Here is a 24,490-nt window from a genome sequence, read left to right on the forward strand (position 1 = left end):
TTCTTACTGGAAAACCATTTGTCTTAAACGGTGTAGGAAGTTAGTATAGGAAATGGTTGTGGGTGCTCCAACACTGGAAGTTTTTAAGACGAGATTGGACAGCCGTTTGTCTGAAATGTTACAGGGTTTCCTGCTTAAGCAGAGGGTTGGACTAGATGATCTCCAAGGTCCCTTCCAAATCTTATTCTGTTATTTTATTATTAAGGATCTCCTGCTGGAGCAGGGGGTTGGACTAGAAGACCTCCACGGTCCCTTCCAAATCTTACTCTGTTATTCTGTTATTAAGGATCTCCTGCTGGAGCAAGGGGTTAGGTCCTTTCTGTCATTCTGTCTGATTTTTATGGTCACGGCAACTCCAGTGCTAAATGCCAAACCAAAGTGTTCATTTCCTTTACCAATCTGGACTTTGGGCCTCTGAATCTGTACAGCCTGGATGATAGAAGGGAAAGGGTGATATGATTGAGACCTTTAAATATATTAAGGATGGGAATAAAGTTCTAGAAGGCAGTATTTTCAATATTAAGTAAAAATCAAGAACATGGGGGCATAACTGACAGGAGGGAAGTTCAAAAGTAACATTAGAAAGTATTACTTCACAGGAAGCTTGGAACCAACTACCAGCAGAGATATTGGGTCAGTCATCAGTAGTGACTGATTAAATATGTTTAAATATGCTTCGGATAAACGCATATCCATCATCTGACAATTAAGAAAAAAAAAATTAAATACCCTCAAAGGAAGACTGGATGGACCCGTAGGTCTTTTTCTGCCATCAGTTTTGTATGTTTTTATCTTGCATCCCTGCTCTGACTTATATTTCTCAGGTGCTCAAAAGGCCACATTGGGACAGTTATTCATCCCCATTCTACATTGCAAGGTTGTTGTGAGAAGAAAAGAGGAAGACCTATAACTAAGAGAGCCTTCCATCTGTGTCCACAATGAAGTTCCCTTCTCTTGCATTTAAGTAGAAGCAAAGATGCAACTCAGCTGTTATTGAAAATGCTCAGATTTTATCCAAATGTTTCCATTTATTATGCCAAATCTATTGAAGTAATCATGAACCTAGGGGGTCCCATTTATACAATCCATCTGACGTGTTTGTTAAGTTAACTCTGTTTCTGGGTTCACGATATGCTGAATCACAAACTAATCCAATGTAGGGATACATGCAATGTGGTTGGCCACAAAAAAACAAACAAGCCTGTTGAAATTTAACAGTTTGGTACTATTGCCACTACTGTAGTAAGTAGCTTGTATAAACTGAGGCAGGAAGTGAACGGCTGAGTAGAAAACTGAATATTAATTTCCTTGTTCATCATCTAACATTCTAATTACTGGTATACACAGTCAGTTGAAGCCCTTAGACTAGAGTAGGGGTGTCAAATTCGCCACATCACGTGACGTGTTGCGACATATCACTTTTTCCCCATTGCTGGAGCTGGGGGGGGGGGCACAGTTTCGGCAAGATGCATCCAGCCCACGGGTTGGCAATTTGACACCCCTGGACTAGAGCAGTGTTTTTCAAACCTATCAACTTTAAGATGTGTGGACTTCAACTCCCAGAATTCTCTAGCTAGGTTGAGGGTCCAATGCAAATCCTTACACTCAGACTAAATGGCATAAGTTTCTTTGAGTAGGCTGGACCCTACAGCATTCTCTCCTGGTGAGCTCTGCCCCTAGACAGTCTGGAGATCCCCAAAATTTTGGGGATGAAGTTTAATTATCTTTCATGAAGAGTAGTATGAAAAATCTAGGTCGTCTTGAGCAGCCAAAGATATTGACAAGGCAACTGATGGGAGCCATTTAATTAGTCGTGTTATTAGTTCCCCAAATTCTGGCGACTAGGGGAAGATCTGGAAGTACAGACATTTTTAAAAGCAGTTTTTGATCATTCCATTATCCCAAAGGTGTTTTTTCAAAAGGCAACTGGACTTTGTTTTTCTTTGAAGACGTTTCGCTTCTCATCCAAGAAGCTTCTTCAGCTCTGACTAGATGATGGGGAATGGAAGGATTTATATTCCTTGCAGACTGCTGGTCATTTGCATTCTTTTAGAGAGTCGTTGGGACCATTTGGAGGTTTGACTGTGTCCTGAGTCACCTGAGTAGTGCAAATGGGTGTGGAGCTCCCTTGATACTGCGAAAGGACTGCGTGTATGGAGCTGTGCTTCCTGCAGGATGTTTTCTGCCCTGTATCCCTTGAACACAGGCACAGGTGTTGAGGATGTTGTCTGCATCTCAAACTGAAGTGCAAATGGTTCCTGTAATCTGCAATTTTTGGAAATCCGTTCATACTTCTACACCATTCAAAGAAGGTTCGTCTCAAAGTGCATGGCTAAATGTCTATGGAGATTCTCAGTCATCCAGGTCATGATTGTCCCAAAGGTGCTTTTTCAAGACTTTCTTGTTTTTCTTTGAAAATGTTTCGCTTCTCATCCAAGAAGCTTCTTCAACTCTGCCTGGGACAACCATGACCTGGATGAATCTCCATAGATGATCGTTCCATTACCTACCAACATCCCACTTTTTCTTGGATCCATGATGACAGCCAAGTCTACCTTCCTTCTAATGGTAGTTACCCTTTCCCCCCAAAGTAAACAAAGAAATATGGGTGAATACCTTTTAGTATTTTATTTGTACCCAAAGAAACATAACATAGTCTAAGAAGAAAAGCCTTGGTCATCACTTGTAAAGAGTTTACTGCCCAAAACATCACAGTTTTAGACACAATTCACTTTCTGAGTTTCTTTTCCCCTGAATTTGTTCTGCCTGTGCAGATCCTGTGCAGAAGCCAGGATGGTCAAGTTGGTCTCCCTGGAGTGCCTGTTCCCAAACAGCATGTGGCCTCAGCGGCATCCAAACCAGACACCGGACCTGCCTGAAGAAGTCTGCACCAGTGCCGGGACAGCTGTCAAAATGCCCTGGGAAATCCATGGAACGTCGGTCCTGCAGATCTGAACCCTGCCAAGGTTCATTTTAGCCCTCAATCTATTTTAATTTCATATTGGAGTCGGTGTGTGTGTGGGGGGGGGGTGGACATGAAGATCTGGTGACAGTTAAGATATTTTGAATCATTTTTGACAAGGAATTCAGACAAAGTTTGCATAGTCTCTCTTATTACCAAAATGTAGGAATATTTTATTAAACACTCTTCCCACTCCTCATTTTTATTTCACCCCATTTTCCCACCCACATCCTATCTCTGAATTCTAATACTTTTTTGGTACCTTCAGGTCAGTTTAGCGACTGCCTGGACAAGTCCCCGCAGTTTTCTTGACTAGATTTTGGAAGTAATTTGCCATTGTCTCGTTGCTAAAGCTGGCCCAAGGTCACCCAGCTGGCTTTGGGCCTAGGGCAGGACTAGAATTCACAGTCTCCAGGTTTCTAGCCCGATATCTTAACTCAGCGGTTCTCAACCTGTGGATCGGGACCCCATTTGGGGTCGAACGACCATTTCACGGGGGTCGCCAAACAACGCAGTCCGCCATTTTTTCCCCTTTTCCTTAGCTGTGCTACTCCCTTTTATTCTATTGGCTTTTGAAAGCCAATAGAATAGACTCTATTGAATAGAGTCTAATTCTATTGGCTTTCAAAAGCCAATAGGAATTGTCCAGGCTGTCTCTGCCCTGCTGAGCCCGCCAAAGGTCCCATTCTGCAAACGGTGCTGCAAGTTTTCTGCAGCAAAGGCGAGCTGTCTGGAAGTTTCCACCCCTCCCTGCTGAGCAACTACTAAAAATGTAAAAGAGGGCCAGGGGTGGGAGGTGGGAGGCCAGCGGGCGCAGGGAGGGTTGCTGGTGCGCTTGGGGCCCGGCGGGTGCCTTACCTCCCTTGGGCTGGGCCAGCTAGTGGCCCAGCTGGTGGTCGGCCTGCGCCGTCTCTGCCGCTTGCAAGCTATGCCTCGGCCAGCGCAGGGGGCGGCACCACGCATGCATGGCGCTGCCGGGCAGGGAAAGTCCTCGACTTACGACCGGTTGGGTAGTCCTCGACTTATGACCGGTTGGGTAGTCCTCGACTTGCGACCGGTTGGGGGTCACGGCATTAAAAAGGTTGAGAACCACTGCCTTAACTGTTACACCAAACTGGCTCTCAAGGTCCGAAATGCCATCTAGATATTTTTCTCTGTGAAACCAGTGACATTTTTCAAGACAGGGGAACTCTCTACTTGCCTGGGTAGTGAACATAGCTTTACCATGCCCATGCCTGGGGTCACGACATCACCTGCAAGGAATGTTAGCAATGCCCTTGTGGTCTCCAAAGGGCCAGAGAGCTCCTGTTTTTATGGGCAAAGCAATTCCTTTTTAATTAACATCATCCCTGCCAAGATTTTCTGCCAAGTACATTTTTGGGCAAGCATTAAACATTTTTGTCCAGAAGATCTGACACTCGATCCCTTGTTCTGATGGGGCAAAGAGTGAATTTGACCCTAAGTACACACACATCTATCAACTAAATTCTTTGTCAAAAAATGATCCAAAATATCAGCCAGGCATAGTGTGTTTTCTTGAGGTTGGTGATGGGAATTCCAGGGATGGCACTTGACCTTGATGCCCAACTAGGGGTTCCAAGTGAGAAGAGCATGTGCCACTAACAATAAAAAAATGGATCAAATAAAGTTTTTCCGATTGCTGCCCTCTTATGATTTGCTACTCAGTCTTTCTTCCTTCTGAATCTCTGGGTCAATCGGTTTAATCCTGCCATTGTATTTATTTTATTAGATTTTTTATCCCACCTTTATTAGTTTATCAACTTTAATTTGCTCAAGGCAGCAAACATACCTACTTCCTCCTTCTTGTTCCCCCACAACACCCTGTGAGGTGGGTTGGGCTAAGAGTGACTGGCCAAAATCCTGCTATACAGGTAGCCCTCAACTTATGACCACAATTGAGCCCAACATTTCTGTTGCTCAGTGAGACAGTTCTTAAGTAAGTTTGGCCCCATTTACGACCTTTCTTGCCACCGTTGTTAAGTGAATGATTGCAGCTATTAACTTAGTAACGCAGTTGTTAAGTGAATCTGGCTTCCCCATTGACTTTGCTTGTCAGAAGGTTGCAAAAGGTAGTCAAATGACCCAGGGACACTGCAACCATCATAAATATGAATCAGTTGCCAAGCTTCTGAATTTTGATCATGTGACCATAGGGATGCTGCAACGGTCATGTGAAAAACGGTTATAACTCCCTTTTTTTAGTGCTGTTGTAACTTTGAACAGTCACTAAATGCATTATTATAAGTCAAGAACTACCTGCATTTGTGTAATGCAACCAGTATGGAATTGCATTTGGAACACAACAAAATTGGCTGTGAAAGTTGGACCATAAGAAAGGCTGAGCGCCAAAGAATTGAGGCCTTTGAACTATGGTGCTGGAGAAGACTCCTGCGGATCCCCTGAACTGCAAGGTGATCAAACCGGTCAGTCCTAGAGGAGATCAACCCCAACTGCTCTTTAGAAGGCCAGATCCTGAAGTTGAAACTCAAGTACTTTGGCCACCTAATGAGAAGGAAGGACTCACTGGAGAAGAGCCTAATGCTGGGAAAGATTGAGGGCAACAGAAGAAGGGGACGACAGAGAAGGAAATGGCTGGATGGAGTCACTGAAGCAGTAGGTATGAGCTTAAATGGACTCCAGAAGATGGTAAAGGACAGGAAGGCCTGGAGGAACGTTGTCCATGGGGTCGCAATGGGTCAGACACAACTTTGCAACTAACAACAACAACAACATTGCAGAAAGAGAGCTGTGTTAGTCTTTGGTAGCCAAAATGAAGAAGTAGTTATACAGCATGTGTTTTTTAATAAAATTTGTTGAGCAGAAAAGAAGCTACTAAACTAGATCCTAAACTAGTTGATTTGAGGCCAGTCACTCTCTCTGTAAGCAATCTACATCATTGGATTAAAATAAAGGTAAAAATTAGAAGGAATATTATTTATCCCTGCAGTTCCTGGAGCTAAGATGGGATATCAATCTAATGAATAAAGAAGTATCGTTTTGCCAAAATGTATTACTATTTATTTTCCTGAAGACACATGTGTTTCCTCTTCCTATACTTATTTTAAATGGGTTTCTTTTACACGTAATGTATCTTACATTATTCTTATGTGCTGTGTTTTGTAGACTCACAAATTCAGTCCTTCCTCTTTTCCCACAGTCTGTCATTTTTGCTACCACATTATAGTCTTGCTCTTCAGCCTTAAAAAAAACCTCCCAGAGTGGCATGCAAAAACCACGATTAAGGTATCTCTTGCTTTTAGACTTATACTAGAAAAGATCCAACTCAAAAGGAAATGGAGTTGGGAGGGTAGAAGAAAAAAAAAAGTTGAACGTTCATTCCTCATTATGATTTTGTACCGCCTGCTTCTTCTCTACCCAAAAGTTGGTGCTAAATGGTCCTCTCCTTTGCCATTCCAATTTATCTGTCCAATGTATGTGTGTATGTATGTGTATATATAGGGACAAATAAATAAATATATAAATAAAAAATTATATAAATAAAAACTTTTGGAAAAGTGCAAAGAAAAGCAACTAAGATGATTGAGAGCCTGGATACATATGAAGAACAGTTGAAGGAATTGGGTATGGCCAGTCCAGAGAAAAGAATTTTTTTTTTCCAGACATGTGATGCAACACACAGAAAAATATGGCATACTCCATTTAATCCTCCAGGGAAAGACTGAAGGCAAATGAGGTCCAGGCAGAAGAAGAACATCATGGCTTCAAAATCTAAGGGACTGGCCTGGACAAAACTCAGCAGCACTTTTTCATGCGGCTGCTGATAAAAATAAGATCACCAACATGATCGCCAACATCCGATAACGGATATGGCAGAAGAAGGAGGAGGAGGAGGAGGAGACATGATAGCAGTATTCCAGTATTTGAGGGGCTGCCACAAAGAAGAGGGGGTCAACCTATTCTCCAAAGCACCAGGACAAGAAACAATGGTTGGAAACTGATCAAGGAGAGAAGCAATCTGGAATTAATGAGTGAGGACAATTAACCAGTGGAACAGCTTGCCTTCAGAAGGTGTAGGTGCTTCATCACTGGAGATTTTTAAGAAAAAACTGGACAGCCACCTGTCTGAAATGATATAGGGTCTCCTGCTTGAGCAGGGAGTTGGACTAGAAGACCTCCAAGGATCCTTCCAGCTCTATTCTGATTGATTGAAAAGGTGGTACAACTCTCCAGTGGCGTTTAATAACATGGTAGGCAGACATTCTCTTAGGAAAAAACTCAGCATTTTCTCTGTTTAAAATATGAGTCTGGGGTTTTGGATTGGAGAAACAAGCCGACTGCTTGTATTTTTTTGCTTACCTTCTCAGGAACAAGAATTGCTGTTCCAAAATTTGTTGGGAGAGACATTGAAGTTTTACTTGGTTTCACACACATGGAATTTTTTTTTTTTTTGCACAAATCATAGAATAAATTCATAAGGAAAAAAGAAACCTGAAGTGTTTGTGGCTTGGAAGTAGAGGCTGGAGAGGAAGGAAAAGAAAAACGGGATCGTTGTCAACGGTTCCAAAAGAGCTTTGCAACGCAAGACAGGGCAGGGTGCCCAAAGCCACTTTAATATTCGTGCTTTAAGAGGCAAAATGTTTCTTGTGCCAAGAGATCTGACCTTCCAAAGTAATCTTCACATCCTTCCTTGAAGTTGGGACTAAAATCTGAAGAACATCAATATAATATGCATTCACAAAAATTATAGTAAAGAGTTTTTTTTAGTGATGGGTACCCATGGATCTCTGTTTTGTTTAGAGAAGTACATGTATACACAAAAGTGGCAAGTTATTATATGTACACACCTCAACTAAAACTCTTTCATGGGACTTCTAAATAAAAGGAGACAGAGGTGACCACCAAGTTTTTCTTGATCACAGATTTTGCAGCACAATCATATGCATGTCTCCACAGGCACACAAGCTGTTGATTGTCAACAGAAGAGACATTTGTAGCACATGGTTGAACTGTGGGGTCCTTGGTGCTATCTGAGTTGAGTTGTTTCTTGAAGAGGTTTCATTACCCAACTAGGTAACATCATCACTGCTACCACTGATGATGTTACCTAGTTGGGTAATGAAACCTCTGTAACAAAACAACCCAGCTCAAAGAGCACCAAAGCTATTGATTTCCAGAGGACTCAGTCCAAATAAAAACGTGTAGGGCTGATGTCACATGTGTCAATTTCAGAAAACTTTGGACAGGTTGTTCCATGAAGGCAAATGCACAATTGATTGTTAACAACAGTGGCTTCTCTCGCCCTCAGAACTCAAATGGAGCCAATGGGGAGCCTGGAGTCCTTGCTCAAAAACATGCGGCAGTGGCGGGAAGCAAGTGCGTCGTAGAAGCTGTCAAAAAACTAAGCACTCACATTGTGTGGGGCGTCCCCAGGAGGTACAGATATGCTCCAACATACCTTGTCCAGGTAATGAACCTCTCTGAATGTATTTAAGCTTTATTCAAAGGTTATGTGACTCGTATGCATATTTCTCTGGCCCCCACTGTCCTCACCACAAATTCTAAAAGGCAAAGTTTCTGTTAATCTGCATGTCAAACATTTGATTTAGAATTTGCAGGATGAACATCAAAGAAGGAGAGACACCAAGATTTTAATACAGTGGTTCTCAACCTGTGGGTCGGGACCCCATTTGGGGTCAAACGACCATTTCACGGGGGTCGCCAAACAACGCAGTCCACCATTTTTTCCCCCTTTTCCTTAGCTGTGCTACTCCCTTTTATTCTATTGGCTTTTGAAAGCTAATAGAATAGACTCTCTTGAATAGAGTCTAATTCTATTGGCTTTCAAAAGCCAGTAGGAATTGTCCAGGCTGTCTCTGCCCTGCTGAGCCCGCCAAAAGTCCCATTTTGCAAATGGTGCTGCACCAGTTGAGTAGTCCTCGACTTACGACCAATTGAGCAGTCCTCGACTTATGACCGGTTAGGGTTGCGGCATTAAAAAGGTTGAGAACCACTGCTTTAATAAATCTTAGAAAAGATTTATTAAGAAATTGCTCCAAAATCAGTGGTGGCGAACCTATGACATGGGTGCCAGAAGTGGCACTCAGAGCCCTCTCTGTGGGCACGTGCGCCGTCACCCCAGTCCTAGGCCTTCAGCTGGGTTTTATTAAACCTTTTCGCTTTAGCCTCCGCCGCTGTGTACAAAAAAAAAAGGTTCAATCAATCAGTCAATTTCAAATTCTCGCAGGAAAAAAAAGATCTTGCAAAGTTGGAATTAATTGAACTTTTTAGTCCCACCCAGTCTGCTGTTATCACTGCAGCCACGCCCAGCTAATGGGCCACACCCACCCAATGGGACACACCCACCCGGCACCCGATGATGCATAACTGGGTTTTGGGTTGCAGTTTGGGCACTCGGTCTCTAAAAGGTTTGCCATCACTGTCCTAAATACTTACAATGTCAGGAGGATACCAGCCCAATTAGCCAGAGGAGTCCTAACAGCAGGGAAGGTTCACGTTTCAGAAGTCAATTCACAAGCAAGCTGGGGAAAGGGGGCCAATCTTATAGGCCTTTTCCCCACTCCCCCATCTTTCGGAATTCTCACTTCGGTTCCGGGATAATTAGCAAGGGGGAATCAATGTTTGTTTTTATGCTCACTGCAAAAGAAGAGATTACAAGCATACATCGGGGAATACACATTGAAAGGCTTGCCTTGATGCCAGCAAGCTTAAGTGCTCCTGATTACTTAGGATACAAAAGAGGGCCATGGCAATTTCAGACAGCAAGCACAAGGTAAGCCGGGGTGCTAATTAGCTAATCATGATTGCAGAGCTGAGCTGATTTGCACCTTGCAGGGAAATGCAGCCTGTACACAAAGAAAAGCAGTTTAGGAAGAGATAAGCCAGTAGTTCTCAACCCTTTTAATGCCGCGACCCCCAACCGGTCGTAAGTCGAGGACTACTCAACCGGTCGTAAGTTGAGGACTACTCAACTGGCGCAGCACCGTTTGCAGAATGGGATTTTTGGCGGGCTCAGCAGGGCAGAGACACCCTGGACAATTCCTATTGGCTTTTGAAAGCCAATAGAATTAAACTCTATTCAAGAGCATCTATTCTATTGGCTTTCAAAAGTCAATAGAATAAAAGGGAGTAGCACAGCTAAGGAAAAGGGGGGGGGAATGGTGGATTGCGCTGTTTGGCGAGCCCCGTGAAATGGTTGTTCGACCCCAAATGGGGTCCCGACCCACAGGTTGAGAACCACTGAGATAAGCTATCTTTCCTCTGGAAGAGAAGAAATTCTCCCTGAAAGGGAGAAGAAAATAGGAAGAATATAATTTAGGCAATCAGGTGCAGCTTTCGGCCTTGGTTGAAGAAAAGTGCCTCGACATTCCCTAATTTTGAAACATCATCCATGCTTCTTGGAAGCCCTTTTCTTGAGATTGCTGCATCTCTCATAAAAAGCTACCAGACCTCAATTCCTTATAAGTCCCCATTTGCTCCTCCCCTTCTCTAACAAGCCCTGACTCTTAATGCACCCTCTTGGTTCTCTCTTCTTAGCTTGCCAGCTCAGCTGCGCCATTGGCATCCCCAACAAAGACTGTACTGGCTGCATTTGTCCCAACCACACACTCTTGGGCAATGTACGGAGGGCCGATGGGATGCCCCTTGCCAATGCCCAGATATCTCTCGCAGACCAGCCTTTAGACCCCTTGGCCCAAAGCAATCGTTGGGGCCAGTTCACCATCCGTGGCATCTGTGCTGGCAATAGCATCAACGTCAGTGCTAAGCTTGAGCGCTTTGCACCAGGTAGTGCCTCAACTGTCGTCAATGGCTCTGGGACCTCTTTGGTGGAGATCATACTCCAGAGACTGGGTAAGTGCAATGTGGAGCCAGGCTGGGGTGGGAAATAGGGAGAGATCTCAGTTTGCAGGGAAGAATTCTCCAGAAAGCACCAAGAGCGGTTTTATCTGCAGGAATAGTGAGTCTTGGGTGGTATTTAATGTGGCTGCCAATCTTAAAAGCTGCCAACATTAAAGCCCAATGGGTAGAGAATGACAGGCTCCTGGGAAGCTGATAAAATTGATGGATTGAGGCTCCCGATCAAGCAAAAAGACATCCCTTTTTCGCAATGTGGTATTCTTGGAACGTGCACAGGATCTTCCAACTTGTGTTTTAACCCCAGTATGAAGATGCCTGGAGACCTCTTTTTTTCGGCCTTCTACCCATGTCATTGCCTTCATCTTATCCTTAGCCCATGATGGAGATAGGCTTAACTCATTAAGGAGTATATTCAGGAAAATTAAAGGAGTATATTCAGGAAAATTAAAGACAGCAGAACAAACATGTCATGGAATAACAGAAATAACAGAGCTGGAAGGCAACTTGGAGGTCTTCTAGTCCAACCCCCGACTCAAGCAGATGACCCTACACCATTTCAGACAAATGGTTGTCCAGTCCCTTCTTAAAAACCTCCAGTGTTAGAGCACCCACAACTTCTGGAGGCAAGTTGTTCCACTGATGGATTGTTCTAACAGTTAGAAAATTTCTCCTTAGTTCTAGGTTCTCTCCTTGATTAGTTTCCATTCATTGCTTCTTGTTCTGCCTTCAGATGCTTTGGAATACATCGGTCACCTTGGAATGGGGCTGTGTGCATCCCTTCCTCCGGGGTCCTCTCTTTCCTTTCTTCAACACAGTCACTGGGTGCTTTGTACCTTCAGCTCCAGACAGCCAGTGGATGAGGAGAGGAACTTCATGGCAAGATAAGCTGCCCTCAGCTGCCTAGTAGCTTGTTTTGAGATGGGACTTGATGGGCCATCAAGTGATGCATCCTTTCTCAAAACAGGTCACCGGACAACTGATGGATGGCTTGTTCTGAATGATTTAGTTGTCTTTTCAAAGGGCTATACCAGGGGTAAGCAACCTTGGCTCTTTTATGACTCGTGGACCTCAATTCCCAGAATTCCTGAGCCAGCCATGTTGAGGGGAAAGAGAGAGGTTTCCATGCTGAGCCATGCTGGCTCAGGAATTCTGGGAGTTGAAATCCACGAGTCATAAAAGAGCCAAGGTTGCCTACACCTGGGCTATACCTAAACAAGCCACCAGGCCACAGGTGGGAGGGGAGGGCTGTGAGATAAAAACACTTTATAAGACATCCCCAACTCCCACCCATTTGCTATCAGCTGTCATTTTTAAATCAGGACAGCCAGTCAGGCTGCCAGGCATGGTAGGAGCATGCAGTAATTTGGTTTTCTTGCTTTGCTGGACAGGCCTATATAGGTAATCCTCTACTTGCAACAGTTCCGTTCAAAGTCACAAAGCATATGAAAAAAGTGACTTATGACTGTTTTTCACGCTTATGACAGTTGCAGCATACCCCTGGTCTCATGATCAAAATTTAGACACTTGGCAACTGTCTCACATTTATGACGATTGCAATGTCCCAGGGTCATTTGATCACTTTTGTGACTTTCTGACTAGCAAAGTCAATGGGGGAGCCAGATTCAGTTAACAACCATGTTACTTACTTAACAACTGCAGTGATTCACTTAACAACTGTGGCAAGAAAGGTCATAAAATGGGGCAAAATTCATGTAGCAACTATCTTGCTTAGCAATGGAAATTTGGGGCTCAATTGTAGTCATAAGTCAAGGACTTTATGTACCCGATCTGCAGGGTAAGGAAGGCCCCCCCAATAAAATATGGGAAGTTTGCTTTACTGTGCAGCTCCCACCCATCCTATAGATTAGCTGGTTCCAGTTTTTGATGAAGAGCTAAACTCTTTGTCTAGTTCAGTGGTTCTCAACCTGTGGGTTGGGACCCCATTTGGGGTCGAACGACCATTTCACGGGGGTCGCCAAACAACACAGTCCACCATTTTTTCCCCCTTTTCCTTAGCTGTGCTACTCCCTTTTATTCCATTGGCTTTTGAAAGCCAATAGAATAGACTCTCTTGAATAGAGTCTAATTCTATTGGCTTTCAAAAGCCAATAAGAATTGCCCAGGCTGTCTCTGCCCTGCTGAGCCCGCCAAAAGTCCCATTCTGCAAACGGTGCTGCACCAGTTGAGTAGTCCTCGACTTACGACCAGTTGAGTAGTCCTCGACTTACGACCGGTTGGGGGTCGCGGCATTAAAAAGGTTGAGAACCACTGGTCTAGTTCAAGGGTAGGCAACCTTGGCTATTTTAGGACTCGTGGACTTCAACTCCCAGAATTCCTGAGCCAGCCAAGCTGAGGGGAAAGGGAGAGGTTTCCAAGCTGAGCCATGCTGGCTCAGGAATTCTGGGAGTTGAAGTCCACGAGTCATAAAAGAGCCAAGGTTGCCTACCCCTGGTCTAGTTAATGGTTAGACAAGGGTCTAATTAATGATTATTTATTTGACTTTTTTCATCTTATCTTTATTATGATTGATAAATCATTCAAGGCAGCAAACATACCTAATACTCCTTTCTCCTCCTATTTTCTCCATAACAACAACTCTGTGAGTTGGGCTGGGCTGAGAGTGACTGGCCCAAAGTCATTCAGTTGGTTTTTCATGTCTAAGGCAGGACTAGAACTCATGGTCTCTTGGTTCCTAGGCCAGCACTTTAATCACTAGTATTATCTGTGTACAAGAAATCAAGGCACCACAAACTGGCAGAAAACTGGAGTAGAGGCTATAGAGGCAACCCTGGGACTGGCACTGAGGGCAGCAGAGGTGATGTTCAGAGTTGGGCAGAGTTGGGCATTTCAACTGAACTCTGGGTCAAAGCCATTGAACCTGGCCACTGAATTAACCCATTATTTTTTTCAATAGATTGGCTGGCAAGGCAGCCCCAAAACTGGCTGCGTTTGTACTTGGCCAGAAAAATAACAATCCCCAACCTTGTGAAACAGTATACGCCCATGACAGCATCTGCTAAATGTAAACTTTGTTGTGTAACGCTTGAAAGTCATGAAAACTGACAAATTACACGTGGTTCAATTCTGGAATTAATGTTAGAAAATGTCCCAGATAAATTGGAAGTCGGCTAGCCAATTTGGAGGCATAGCAAATCCATAAAACGCTGAAGGAAGGCAAAGGGAAAACTCATCATCCATAAGTTGCCTTGTTTTGGTGAAACAAATTTACTTTTATCAGATTTATTTATTTAATTTTATTTATATGCCGCCCAATCCCAAGGGACTCAGGGCGGCGTACGAAATTAAAACAATAATCTAACAATAAGATTAATGTTTTTGTTTGTCCCTTCCCTTCCTTTCTGTCTTCCTTCTTCCCTTTTTCCTTCCCTTGTCTTTCTTCTTCCCTTCCCTTCTGTCTTCCTTCTTCTTTTCCTTTCCCTTCCCTTCCCTTCTTCTCTTCTCTTCCCTTCCCTTGTTTCTTCCCTTCTGTCTTTCTTCTTCCTTTCCCTTCCCTTCAATCCATGGCAGAACAACTTTACATGGTGACCAGTCCTGAATCAAAAGCAAGGATGGTTGGAGAAAAAGTGAGGTTCTGCTGCAGTGCCCAAGGCACCCCTGGACCCCAAAAATATTACTGGTGAGTCATGCTGAAGGTGGCATTCAGGAGAGCAGAGAAAAACTCACACTAGAACTTGTCTCTGACTCATTCTCTTCAAATGAAAAACTGAAGTGATGGAGGGAACAAAAAAAAGGGGGGGGGTGTCCTCAACCTCTTTCTCTTGCTACTATCATTTTTGCTTTAGAGTCCTCTCTTTGTGGGAGGAAGTTGTAATCACAACCTTGGAACTTGCATAACTTGCTCTAGTTTTTAAACATGAACTTGCTGTGTATTATCCAGCAATAATCTCAACAGACATCTCTGTATGGTAAATCAGGGCTATGCACCATTTTGCAGATGAGAAGACTGAGGCTGGAGCTGCAGGTACAAACAGGAAAAACTGCATCCATAACAGGTGGAAGGGAAGTTAGAGTTTTCTGCATCTTTTTGCTGCCGTCTAGTGATCAACTGTTTTTTTGCAGCGCATATTTCAGGCTGAGGAAGATTAGCAGATTTAACATTTCTTGGGAAAAATCTAAATTCAAATTTATTTCTCTTTCAAATTTAAACTTGCCATTCTTAATTGAGACTTTTAGACATTTGACAGCATCGGATTAAAAAACAAGCAAACAAAGTAAGATTGGGTCAATTAAAACACAAACCCCCAAAAGAACTATTAGAAAATAATGTCAGTCTATCCTGACACCTGTCATTCACCTGAAATCCTCTAAAACACGGGTGTCAAACTCGCTGCGTCATGTGATGTGTTGCGATATGTCATAACTTTTTTTACATTGCCGGATCTGGGGTGGGTGCAGCCTCCGTATGATGAAAATGGCCCGCGGGCCGGCAGTTTGACACCCCTGTTCTAAAACAACTTTTCAGTAGATCAGTGTTTCCCAAACTTGACAATTTTAAGGCATGTGGACTTCAACTCCCAGAATTCCACAGCCAGCATTGCTGGCTGTGGAATTCTGGGAGTTGAAGTCCACATGCCTTAAAATTGTCAAGTTTGGGAAACACTGCAGTAGATGCCAGATGACATTTGTGGAAACTTGGGACACCCTGATCAATCATTACATTTGCTATCGCTGGCCTCAACCACTTTTGAGTCCAGTAAAGGCTGCTAGTAAGAACCGCCTTTCTTTTCCCCAAAGCCCAGCTAGGTTTTATGAAGCCAAATACATTAAACTATTCCATATATACTTCTTTGAAAAACAAGCCTATAAAAAGTTGAGATTATACAATTGGAGAACGTGGATCAGAGCATTTCTGAAAATGTCACCAAAATATCCCTTGTAAAAAATAAAGGAACTCTTTATGTGCTTGTGGATACAGGCACGCACACACACACACACACACACACACACACATACAAAGAAGATTGCAGAACATTTCAAATTATAGGTTGAACTGAGGTAAAAGCAATTTTGAAGCCAGGATAACAAAAGAGAGAAACCTGGTTCTTTGGCTCTGTTCCCTTTCTGCCCTACTGCCACACCGCTACTTCATCAAGCTTTCTAAATCGAACAAAAGACTCTTTTAAAGAAATTTCAAAACCAATGGCCGGGTGAGCTAAAGGTGAGGATGATGGTTGGAAATGAGGCTTTGTCTAGATACACTTTTTTAGTTGGGAGAACACCACAATCCAAGGACTGTCTTGGGTTTGGGAAATGAAAAGTGGAGAGCAGTAAACGACACAAGCAGCTTTTGCTGCCAAGAATATACGCATTCATATAGTCCAGTGGTTCTCAACCTGTGGGTCGGGACCCCATTTGGGGTCGAACGAACATTTCACGGGGGTCGCCAAACAACCCAGTCCGCCATTTTTCCCCCTTTTCCTTAGCTGTGCTACTCCCTTTTATTCTATTGGCTTTTGAAAGCCAATAGAATAGACTCTCTTGAATAGAGTCTAATTCTATTGGCTTTCAAAAGCCAATAGGAATTGTCCAGGCTGTCTCTGCCCTGCTGAGCCCGCCAAAAGTCCCATTCTGCAAACGGTGCTGCACCAGTTGAGTAGTCCTCGACTTACGACCAGTTGGGGGTCGCGACATTAAAAAGGTTGAGAACCACTGATATAGTCAGTAGGAGCTGAGCTTTTTTTTTTTTAGAGTTTACCAATACAAAGATAAAAGACTAATACAAATTAAGAAAAAATTACAAAGTGAAGAAAAAGAAGTGCAAATGACACCACAACGAGATAGCAACTGGCAGGACTGGCGTGATAAGGCTGCAGGTGAGGCGGCCAGAGCTGCTATGGGAGGAGACGACGGATGGCTTGGAAGAAGAGACTAAAAAGGAGGGGGGGAGTACGAAGCAGGAACATCTGAATAGTTGTTCTTTGCGGGATCAGGGAGAGGGAGCTACAATCATCAGATCCACCAACAGGCTGCCGGATGAGAATCAATTTAACACATTGCAGAGTAACATAGCTAAAGGGCCGATGATGCTCGAGGAGCTGGGCGCAGAGACAGGCAGCTGCATATAGGCAAGCTCCCTAATCACCTAGCATTCTAACTCTGATGACATCAGTAGTTTGGCTGATGAAAGCTCAGTAAGTAACTTTTTTACTCACAGGCTTGTTTATATTAAACGGTCCTGTTTATTTTTATCCTGGTATTCGTTTTTCTTATATTTTTGATATGCCCAGGATTCACATTTTTAATGATATTAAGGATATATATGTCCTTGATAGCTGCAAAAATGCGAATCCCTGGCATATTTGTTCAATAGCACAAACTTCGATCTCCGGGAGAGGTATAAACCAGTTGTTTATTGCTAAAAAGATATTTAAAAACAATAAAAACAACTATTTACAATATTAAAAGAAGCAACTTAGCTTTCGCTGGTCCCCTGCCAGCGTCCTCAGAGTGAGGCTCAGGGGGTGGGGAAGATTCTTTTTATACACCTTGCTGGTCTAACTGCTTGCTCATTGCCCATGTGAGAGGGCCATCCTTCCTGATTAACTGTAATTGCCTTGGTTGCCCCGCCTTCTCTTTTTTGCACTCCAATTCCACACTTTTCCTCTCTCTCATCCTTGTCAATCTCCTCCCTCCCAGCAACGTTGCTGCCGGTGTGCTCTCTAACCGCTCCCTCCTACTCATTCTAGGCTGCGCATTCAGACCCAGTGTTCCAAAAGGTTTACCATCAGGGCTCCCTTCCTTTCCAGCCCGTTGGTCTGCACGCTGTTCCTGCCTTTCGTCATCCATTCCTGTCAGTCTTTTTTTTCAGTTTCCCTCCACCCCCGGGAGGGGGTGAGTCTAAGAGCAAGCTGATAGGCATCCCTACTGGTTGTAGGCAGACGGAGCAGAAGGATGAGGCACGATGGAGCATGCGCACACCCGGGGGTGGAGGAAAACATAAAAAAAAAAGACTGACAGGAATGGATGACAAGTATAAACTTAAAACCTTCTCTAATATTTCAATAAGGAAAAGGTCTCTTCTTCCCATTTCATCCCTTATAATAAAAAAATCAAATTATAAAAACTTATAATTCAGCCCTAATTTGCAAAAGTCTATTAAGACTATATACTGTATATAAAATACATACTGTATTTTAACCTTAATCTAATAAATTCATTTTGTATTCCAATTTACCACTTTCTCTAAAAAATAAAGAAAATTTTGCTTAAGTAAGAGCTCAGCTTGATTGTGGCAATCCTTATATTTATTTGCCTCATCCTAAAATCTCAACGCATCATGCACAAAACAGTGAGAATAACTATGGTTTAATGCAAAATGGCTTTTGAAGGTATATGGAACTGACCAAAGAAGAAGGTAATTGCTGCCAATTCAAATATAAGTTGGATTCCTCCCCACTTTCTGCCTCTCTCCATCCCCTTCTCTAGGTATCACAATGGAACACTCCTGAACTGGAAAATGTACAATTACAGTGGAAGCTTAGTGTTACATGATTTGAAAACTCACCAAGCTGGCTTATACCACTGCAAAGCCAGCAATGACCACAGTTCAATCAAATCCTCTGCTGCCCATTTGACAGTAATAAGTAAGTAGCTGCTTTTTTTGTGACAGGACCTTTTTGCAATATCTGGTTTAGGATAATGTGTTTTGTTTGAGCTTGGCTCAGTATTGGGTGAACATAGCTACTGTGGTGTGTGAATCATAATTTGTTTGATTCCTTAAGGCTGCCCACCCGACTGCAACTGTGGGCAGCTTATGAAAGATCATAACTATTTTTGTGTGTTTGTGCCTTTGACTTCAGTGTTGAATTTTACAGGATTCCCGTTAAGTTTTCAGACTGAAATCTTTCTCAGTGCTGGAGGCCATCTATATGCACTATTATAGTGATGGCGAACCTTTTAGAGACCGAGTGCCCAAACTGAAACCCAGAACCCACTTATTTATTGCCGGGTGCCAGGTGGGCGTGGCCCACTGGGTGGGCATGGCTGTGGTGGTGATGGCAGAATGGGAGGGTGTGGCCAAGGTAGCGTGGTCACCTCGATGTTGCTCGTGGGAGGGACACCTATGGGGGCCAGGCAGGGTTGGGGGAGATCCAGGGGGTCTCTGGTGGGTGGGGCAGTGGGCAGGAGGCTCGTCTTGTGGGGTGAGGGGAGGCAAGGCAGGGGCCAGGGCGGCTGCTGCCTGACATCATCAGCCCCTGCACACAGAGGCCAGCAAGCGCATGGGGGCCGACGGTGTCTGTCAGCAGCCACAGCCTGCCGGTCCCTCAACTGGCACACTCTGGGGCTCCTTAGCCCACTGCCAGCAGTTCAGAAAAGCCACCTCTGAGTTGGATGGCCAGCCGACAGTTGAGGGGGCGATGCAGTGCGTCGTGCCCGGGAAAAGGAGACCAGGAGGGATGGAACAGGGGGGAGGGAAACCAGCCATGCTGGGATGCATCCGGCCACGTGGGACCTTGGTGAGTTAGCGGGCGGCTGCTTAAAGAAGGATGTTTGCCATCTCCGGGGCATGCACACGTGCCCACAGAGAGGGCTCTGAGTGCCACCTCTGGCACGTGTGCCATAGGTTCGCCACCAGTGCACTATTAGCTTCTCAGGAACAAAAGATGGACTGAGACGTCTCTCTGCTACCTACCTCTTGTGCTATCTCAGCAACCCACTTTTGCCTATTATTCATATGTTCTGCTAAATGTCATGAATCTAATACATCTGTATCTTTACAGGACACCTAATCTCATCCTCTTTTTCTTGTTTCAGGTCCAGATGTTCCAGCATGTATTGCCCAGCCAGAAGAACACCTCATAAAACTCCCTGATGATTGTTTTCAAGAGGCAACAGGTTCTTACTTTTACAATGTTGGTCATTGCCCCAGTACCCCCTGTGCTGGAAACACTTCAGAGGGCCTGCGGTGCCAAGACGCTATGCAGCATTGTTGTGGAACACAACGCATGGAAGTGAGAGAGGTCCATTGCACAGGATACATCCTTCCCATTAAAGTGGTTGCAAAGTGTGGTTGTGCCACCTGTATTCGGCCCAAAGTCCTGGTTCGGGGCAAAGCATCAGCAGCCGACAATGGTGAACCTCTCCGCTTTGGTGAGATTTATCTGGGTGCAGAGAAAATTGGCTTCACTGGGTACAAGGGCACGTTCACTATCGAGGTGCCACCCAACACAGAGAGACTCGTGGTCAAGTTTGTGGATCGGATGCAGAAATTTGTAGATGCCGTCAAGGTTTTCCCACTTGACCAACGTGGTGGGGCTGTTTACCAGGAAGTCAAATTGATGAGGAAGAAGAAGCCCATTTACCTGGCATCAACGGAGTCTAATACCATTCCATTGGGAGAAGTACCTGGAGAAAATCCTATTGGGGAGATAGTCATCCCACCTGGATCTTTCTTCAGATCTGACGGGCAGGTCTACAATGGGACCGTCAAGGCAAGTGTTACTTTTGTGGACCCACGTGACACTGGTACAGTGAGCACTGCCTCCAGTGATCTGAATTTCATCAATGCCGATGGGGATCTCTTCCCTCTCAGAACATATGGCATGTTTTCGATGGATTTCTGGGAAGAAGAAACACGCGAGGGCTTAGAAATCGGGCGCGTGGAGATAAAGATGGATACTGACCTCATCAAAATGCTGGAACATAGAGAAAAAATGAAACTCTGGTCCCTCAATCCTATAACCGGTCTGTGGGAGGAAGAAGCATCTCTCAAGCTGGCCAAGAGGAAACGCAAGAAAAGGGAAGAGAGAAATTTCTTGATTGGTAACTTGGAAGTCCGGGAAAGGCGCCTATTCAATCTGGATGTTGCAGAAAGCCGTCGCTGCTTTGTCAAAGTCAGAACATACATCAATGAAAAGTTCTACCCTAGTGAGCAGCTGGAGGGAGTTGTTGTGACTCTCGTCAATCTTGAGCCCAGACCTGGTTATCCTTCTAATCCTCGGGCCTGGGGTCGATTTGATAGCGTGGTGACAGGTCCCAATGGTGCATGTTTGCCTGCTTTCTGTGATAGCGAGAGGGCTGATGCCTACACAGCCTATGTCACAGCAACCATGGGAGGAGAGGAATTGGAGGCTGTTCCTTCAAGCCCAAAGCTCAACCCTCGTGCTATAGGTGTTTCGCAGCCTTATCTTAACAAGCTTGGCTACCAGAGAACTGATCATGAGGACCCTGCCCTAAAGAAGACAGCTTTCAAGATCAACCTTGCCAAACCCAACCAGAACAATATTGATGAGACCAACGGGCCCATTTACGCCTATCGAAATCTGAAGGACTGTGATCAGGCCCCCGTCACAGCCAACCACTTCCGATTTTACCGAGTGGAGGAGGACAAGTATGAATATAATGTTGTGCCTTTTAAAGAGACTGACCTGACCACTTGGACGGGAGACTACCTCTCCTGGTGGCCTAACCCTCAAGAATTCCGTGCCTGCTATATCAAAGTGAAGATTAATGGGCCACATGAGTACATGGTGAGGTCACGAAATATGGGTGGCAGTCATCCAAGGACTCGGGGACAACTGTATGGCTTAAGGGATTCCCGCAGCATCCGGGACGTTGACATACATAACAGCTCGGCAGCCTGTGTTGAATTCAAATGCAGCGGGATGTTGTTTGACCAAGAAATGGTGGACAGGACTGTAGTATCTATCATCCCACAAGGGAGTTGCCACCGTACTGCGGTCAACAGCTACTTGAGGGAATATCTAAGCCGTCACCCGCCTGTAGTGGAGAATAATGACACCATGGCTTTCACCATGTTGGCACCAGTAGATCCCTTGGGGCACAACTATGGCATCTACACCGTGACTGACCAGAATCCACATCTTGCCAAGGAGATTGCAATTGGGCGCTGCTTTGCTGGCACCTCGGATGGCTTTTCGCGTGAGATGAAGTCCGATCAGGGCACAGCTCTGGCTTTTACCTGTTTTGAAAAGCCAGTCGGGACAAAGAGCTTCTTCCAACGCCTGCTTGAATCCCCAGCCCAGACGCTGACTGAGATGCGCCGTGAGATGGGAGCCAATGAACAACGCCGGGGCCCTTCTCAAGTGGTGGCTTACCCATCTGGATTACGGACACAACGCCGTCCAAGCCGCCGAAGAAGGGTGGGTACTTCTCCGATCCAACAGTGAGCAGCGTGAAGAAACATTTGTTAATCTTTGTGATCTAGATGGCCCTCGGCAGCTCCTCAGGATGGGTATCCGAGTGGGCGAGACTGACTGCAGCAGGTTTTATTCCATGACCTTCAGAATACATCTTAAAATGTACCACACCATAAAGTACATTTTGGCAATCTCCATAATCCAGTGTGATAAATCTCCCTTCCAGGTCCCAGATGCCATGTCCTGAGACTTCTAAACTACTATTATAACACCCAGAGGGGCATTCATAAGAGGTCAAAGTCAAGATGGCTCCCATCCCTGTGCAATCAAAGCCAAGCCCCTTTATGCATATTGTAAAAAGGGTGGAGTTTCAATTGCACACTCCCCATCCAGACTGACCTCTGTGCTCTTGTATTCTTTTTTTTTTTTCCTAAGGAAAATGGTTTCTCATGTAACATTCCTTTATCCATTCTCTTTTCTGCTCTGCTCATCATTTTTCCGGGATTACAATTTCGTTACAACCTGATTCAGAAGTGAAGTATGCGTGACTAGCTCTTTTCATTTTTTTTCCCTACTACTGGCACACGTCTTTGCCTTCCTTTGCATCACTGCTCAATAGACATCCCTAGATAAAGAGATTTAACACACATGGAGCATCTCTGGCCTTTGCAGTTTAACAATCCTCCTGTCAGTCCCACGTCATCAACACAAAGTGGCCGTGAAACACTATACAAGCAGTCCTTGACTTATGACTGGTTGCTTAGTGACTGCTTGAAGTTACGATGGACCCTGAAAAAGGGACTTAAGACCCGGACTCAAAATTCTAACATCCAGGGCACCCACCACAATCATGTGACCGCATTTTGGGCCCTTAGCAACTGGCTGGCATTTATGGCCATTAGCAGCATTCACAAGACCATAATTTACAAAAACTTTTTCTGGAAACCAGTTATTTACTTCCAGGATCCTACAAACACTGCAATGGGTTCACTTAAAAACCATGGCATTTCCCTATTATTAAACTCAAATGTCTATTTCTCAGAAAATTTCTAAGAATACCAGAACACATGCATTGTTGGGCAATTTCCAAGGTTCTTTTTTTGTTGTGTTTAGTAGTGTGGGTAAACACCCAACACAAAAAAGATTCTTGTCATATAGCATATACACTGATTTTTCTTAGCCAAAGGATGTTTGGAAAGTGCACAAAGGATCTACACAGAAAAGTGTTGGAAATTGTCCACTTTTCTGTTCTTTGAGGTTCTTTGTGCACTTTCCAGATAGCCTCATGCTGAAAAAAATCAATGTATGTGCTATATGGCAAGAATCTTTTAGGTGTGGTGTTTAACCACATAGCTAAAACAGAACAAAAACAAAAAAGAATCTTAATATGTTCCATCACATAATACCAAAATTGCTTGTTTTGTAACATTTTATTAACAAGTACATAAATGTGTACCTATAATAGGTAGTATGGATGGGGATGTGGGAAAGTATAATAAAATATTGAAAAAACATGCTACAGTACATACCCTTCCTGCTGTGTTGTATCTTCAGATGTTAATAAAACAAAATAAGAGAGAGTTGCTAATAAAATTTCATCTTTGTACCATCTGATTTGGAACCCAAAATTTGGGTCTATGTTTGGATTTGAAGGCAGGAGACAGGAAGAAGAATATTTTACAATAATGGGATGTTGAACATTGTCTTCATGAGAGGTTCCTGTTTCTCTGCAGCCAGGAAGCTATGTTAGATCTCTACGTTATTCATTGTAAAATATATGGTTCTGTTTTATCCACCATTAGTGGACCTGTGTTTAATTTTTTTTCCCCCTGGTTTTCTCAAGAGGAAATCAAAGGTTATCAAGGAGGACATGTGACTGGAGTTACAGATAGTCCTCGACTTACACAGCTGCTTGGTGACAGTTCAAAGTCACAACAGCATATGAAAAAGTGACTTATGACTGTTTTTCACACTTATGACCATTGCAGCATCCCCATAGTCACATGATCAAAATTCAGAAACTTGGTAACTGACTCATATTTATGACAGTTGCTGTGTCCCGGGGTCATGAGATCACCTTTTGTGACCTTTCTGACAAGCAAAGTCAATGGGGAAGTCAGATTCACTTAACAACCATGTCACTAACAACTGCAATGATTCACTTAACAACTATGGTAAGAAAGGTGGTAAAATGGAACAAAATTGAACAACTGTCTCGCTTAGCAACAGAAAGGTTAGGCTCAATTGTGGTTGTACATCCAGGATTACCTGTATACGTCCAGCCATCTTTGGACCCCTAGACCAGAGGTCCACAACCTTTTGAGCACTAGGGACCGGTTCCGCGGAGAGGTTTTTCCACGGACCGGAGGGTGCGTGGTTTTGTGTGATTCTTGCATCCTGCAGAGGAGCCTTGTTTGTTTGTGTGGACCAATTGCTGGCATATGTGGCCCAATACTGGGCCACGGACCGGGGGTTGGGAACCCGTCCTAGACTGAGCTTTAGGCTTTTCAATCAGTAAACATTTTGTGAGTGTTTTTTTTTTTTTTAATAC

The 24,490-nt window shown here is 44.1% G+C and overlaps 1 protein-coding gene across 2 annotated transcripts in view; it reads left to right on the forward strand.

The window, feature by feature from the left end:
- Positions 1–23,670, forward strand: part of CILP2 (cartilage intermediate layer protein 2) — a 33,292-nt gene extending 9,622 nt beyond the window's left edge. The window contains exons 1-7 of one of the 2 annotated variants that reach the window (XM_039334747.1): positions 2,202–2,312; positions 2,775–2,966; positions 8,250–8,408; positions 10,499–10,813; positions 14,348–14,456; positions 18,266–18,423; positions 19,595–23,670. In XM_039334747.1, the coding sequence (XP_039190681.1) occupies positions 2,222–2,312; positions 2,775–2,966; positions 8,250–8,408; positions 10,499–10,813; positions 14,348–14,456; positions 18,266–18,423; positions 19,595–21,969 (3,399 nt within the window). In that variant the 5' untranslated portion in view covers positions 2,202–2,221 and the 3' untranslated portion in view covers positions 21,970–23,670. Of the gene's footprint in view, positions 1–2,201; positions 2,313–2,774; positions 2,967–8,249; positions 8,409–10,498; positions 10,814–14,347; positions 14,457–18,265; positions 18,424–19,594 lie in introns of those variants that run through there. The other variant, XM_039334746.1, reaches the window with a different exon arrangement.
- Positions 23,671–24,490: the final 820 nt, after the last annotated feature.

The sequence above is a fragment of the Crotalus tigris genome, unplaced genomic scaffold (genome assembly GCF_016545835.1).
Source record: "Crotalus tigris isolate CLP2741 ecotype Arizona unplaced genomic scaffold, ASM1654583v1 scf7180000017633.3093840, whole genome shotgun sequence".
Lineage (NCBI taxonomy): Eukaryota > Metazoa > Chordata > Lepidosauria > Squamata > Viperidae > Crotalus > Crotalus tigris.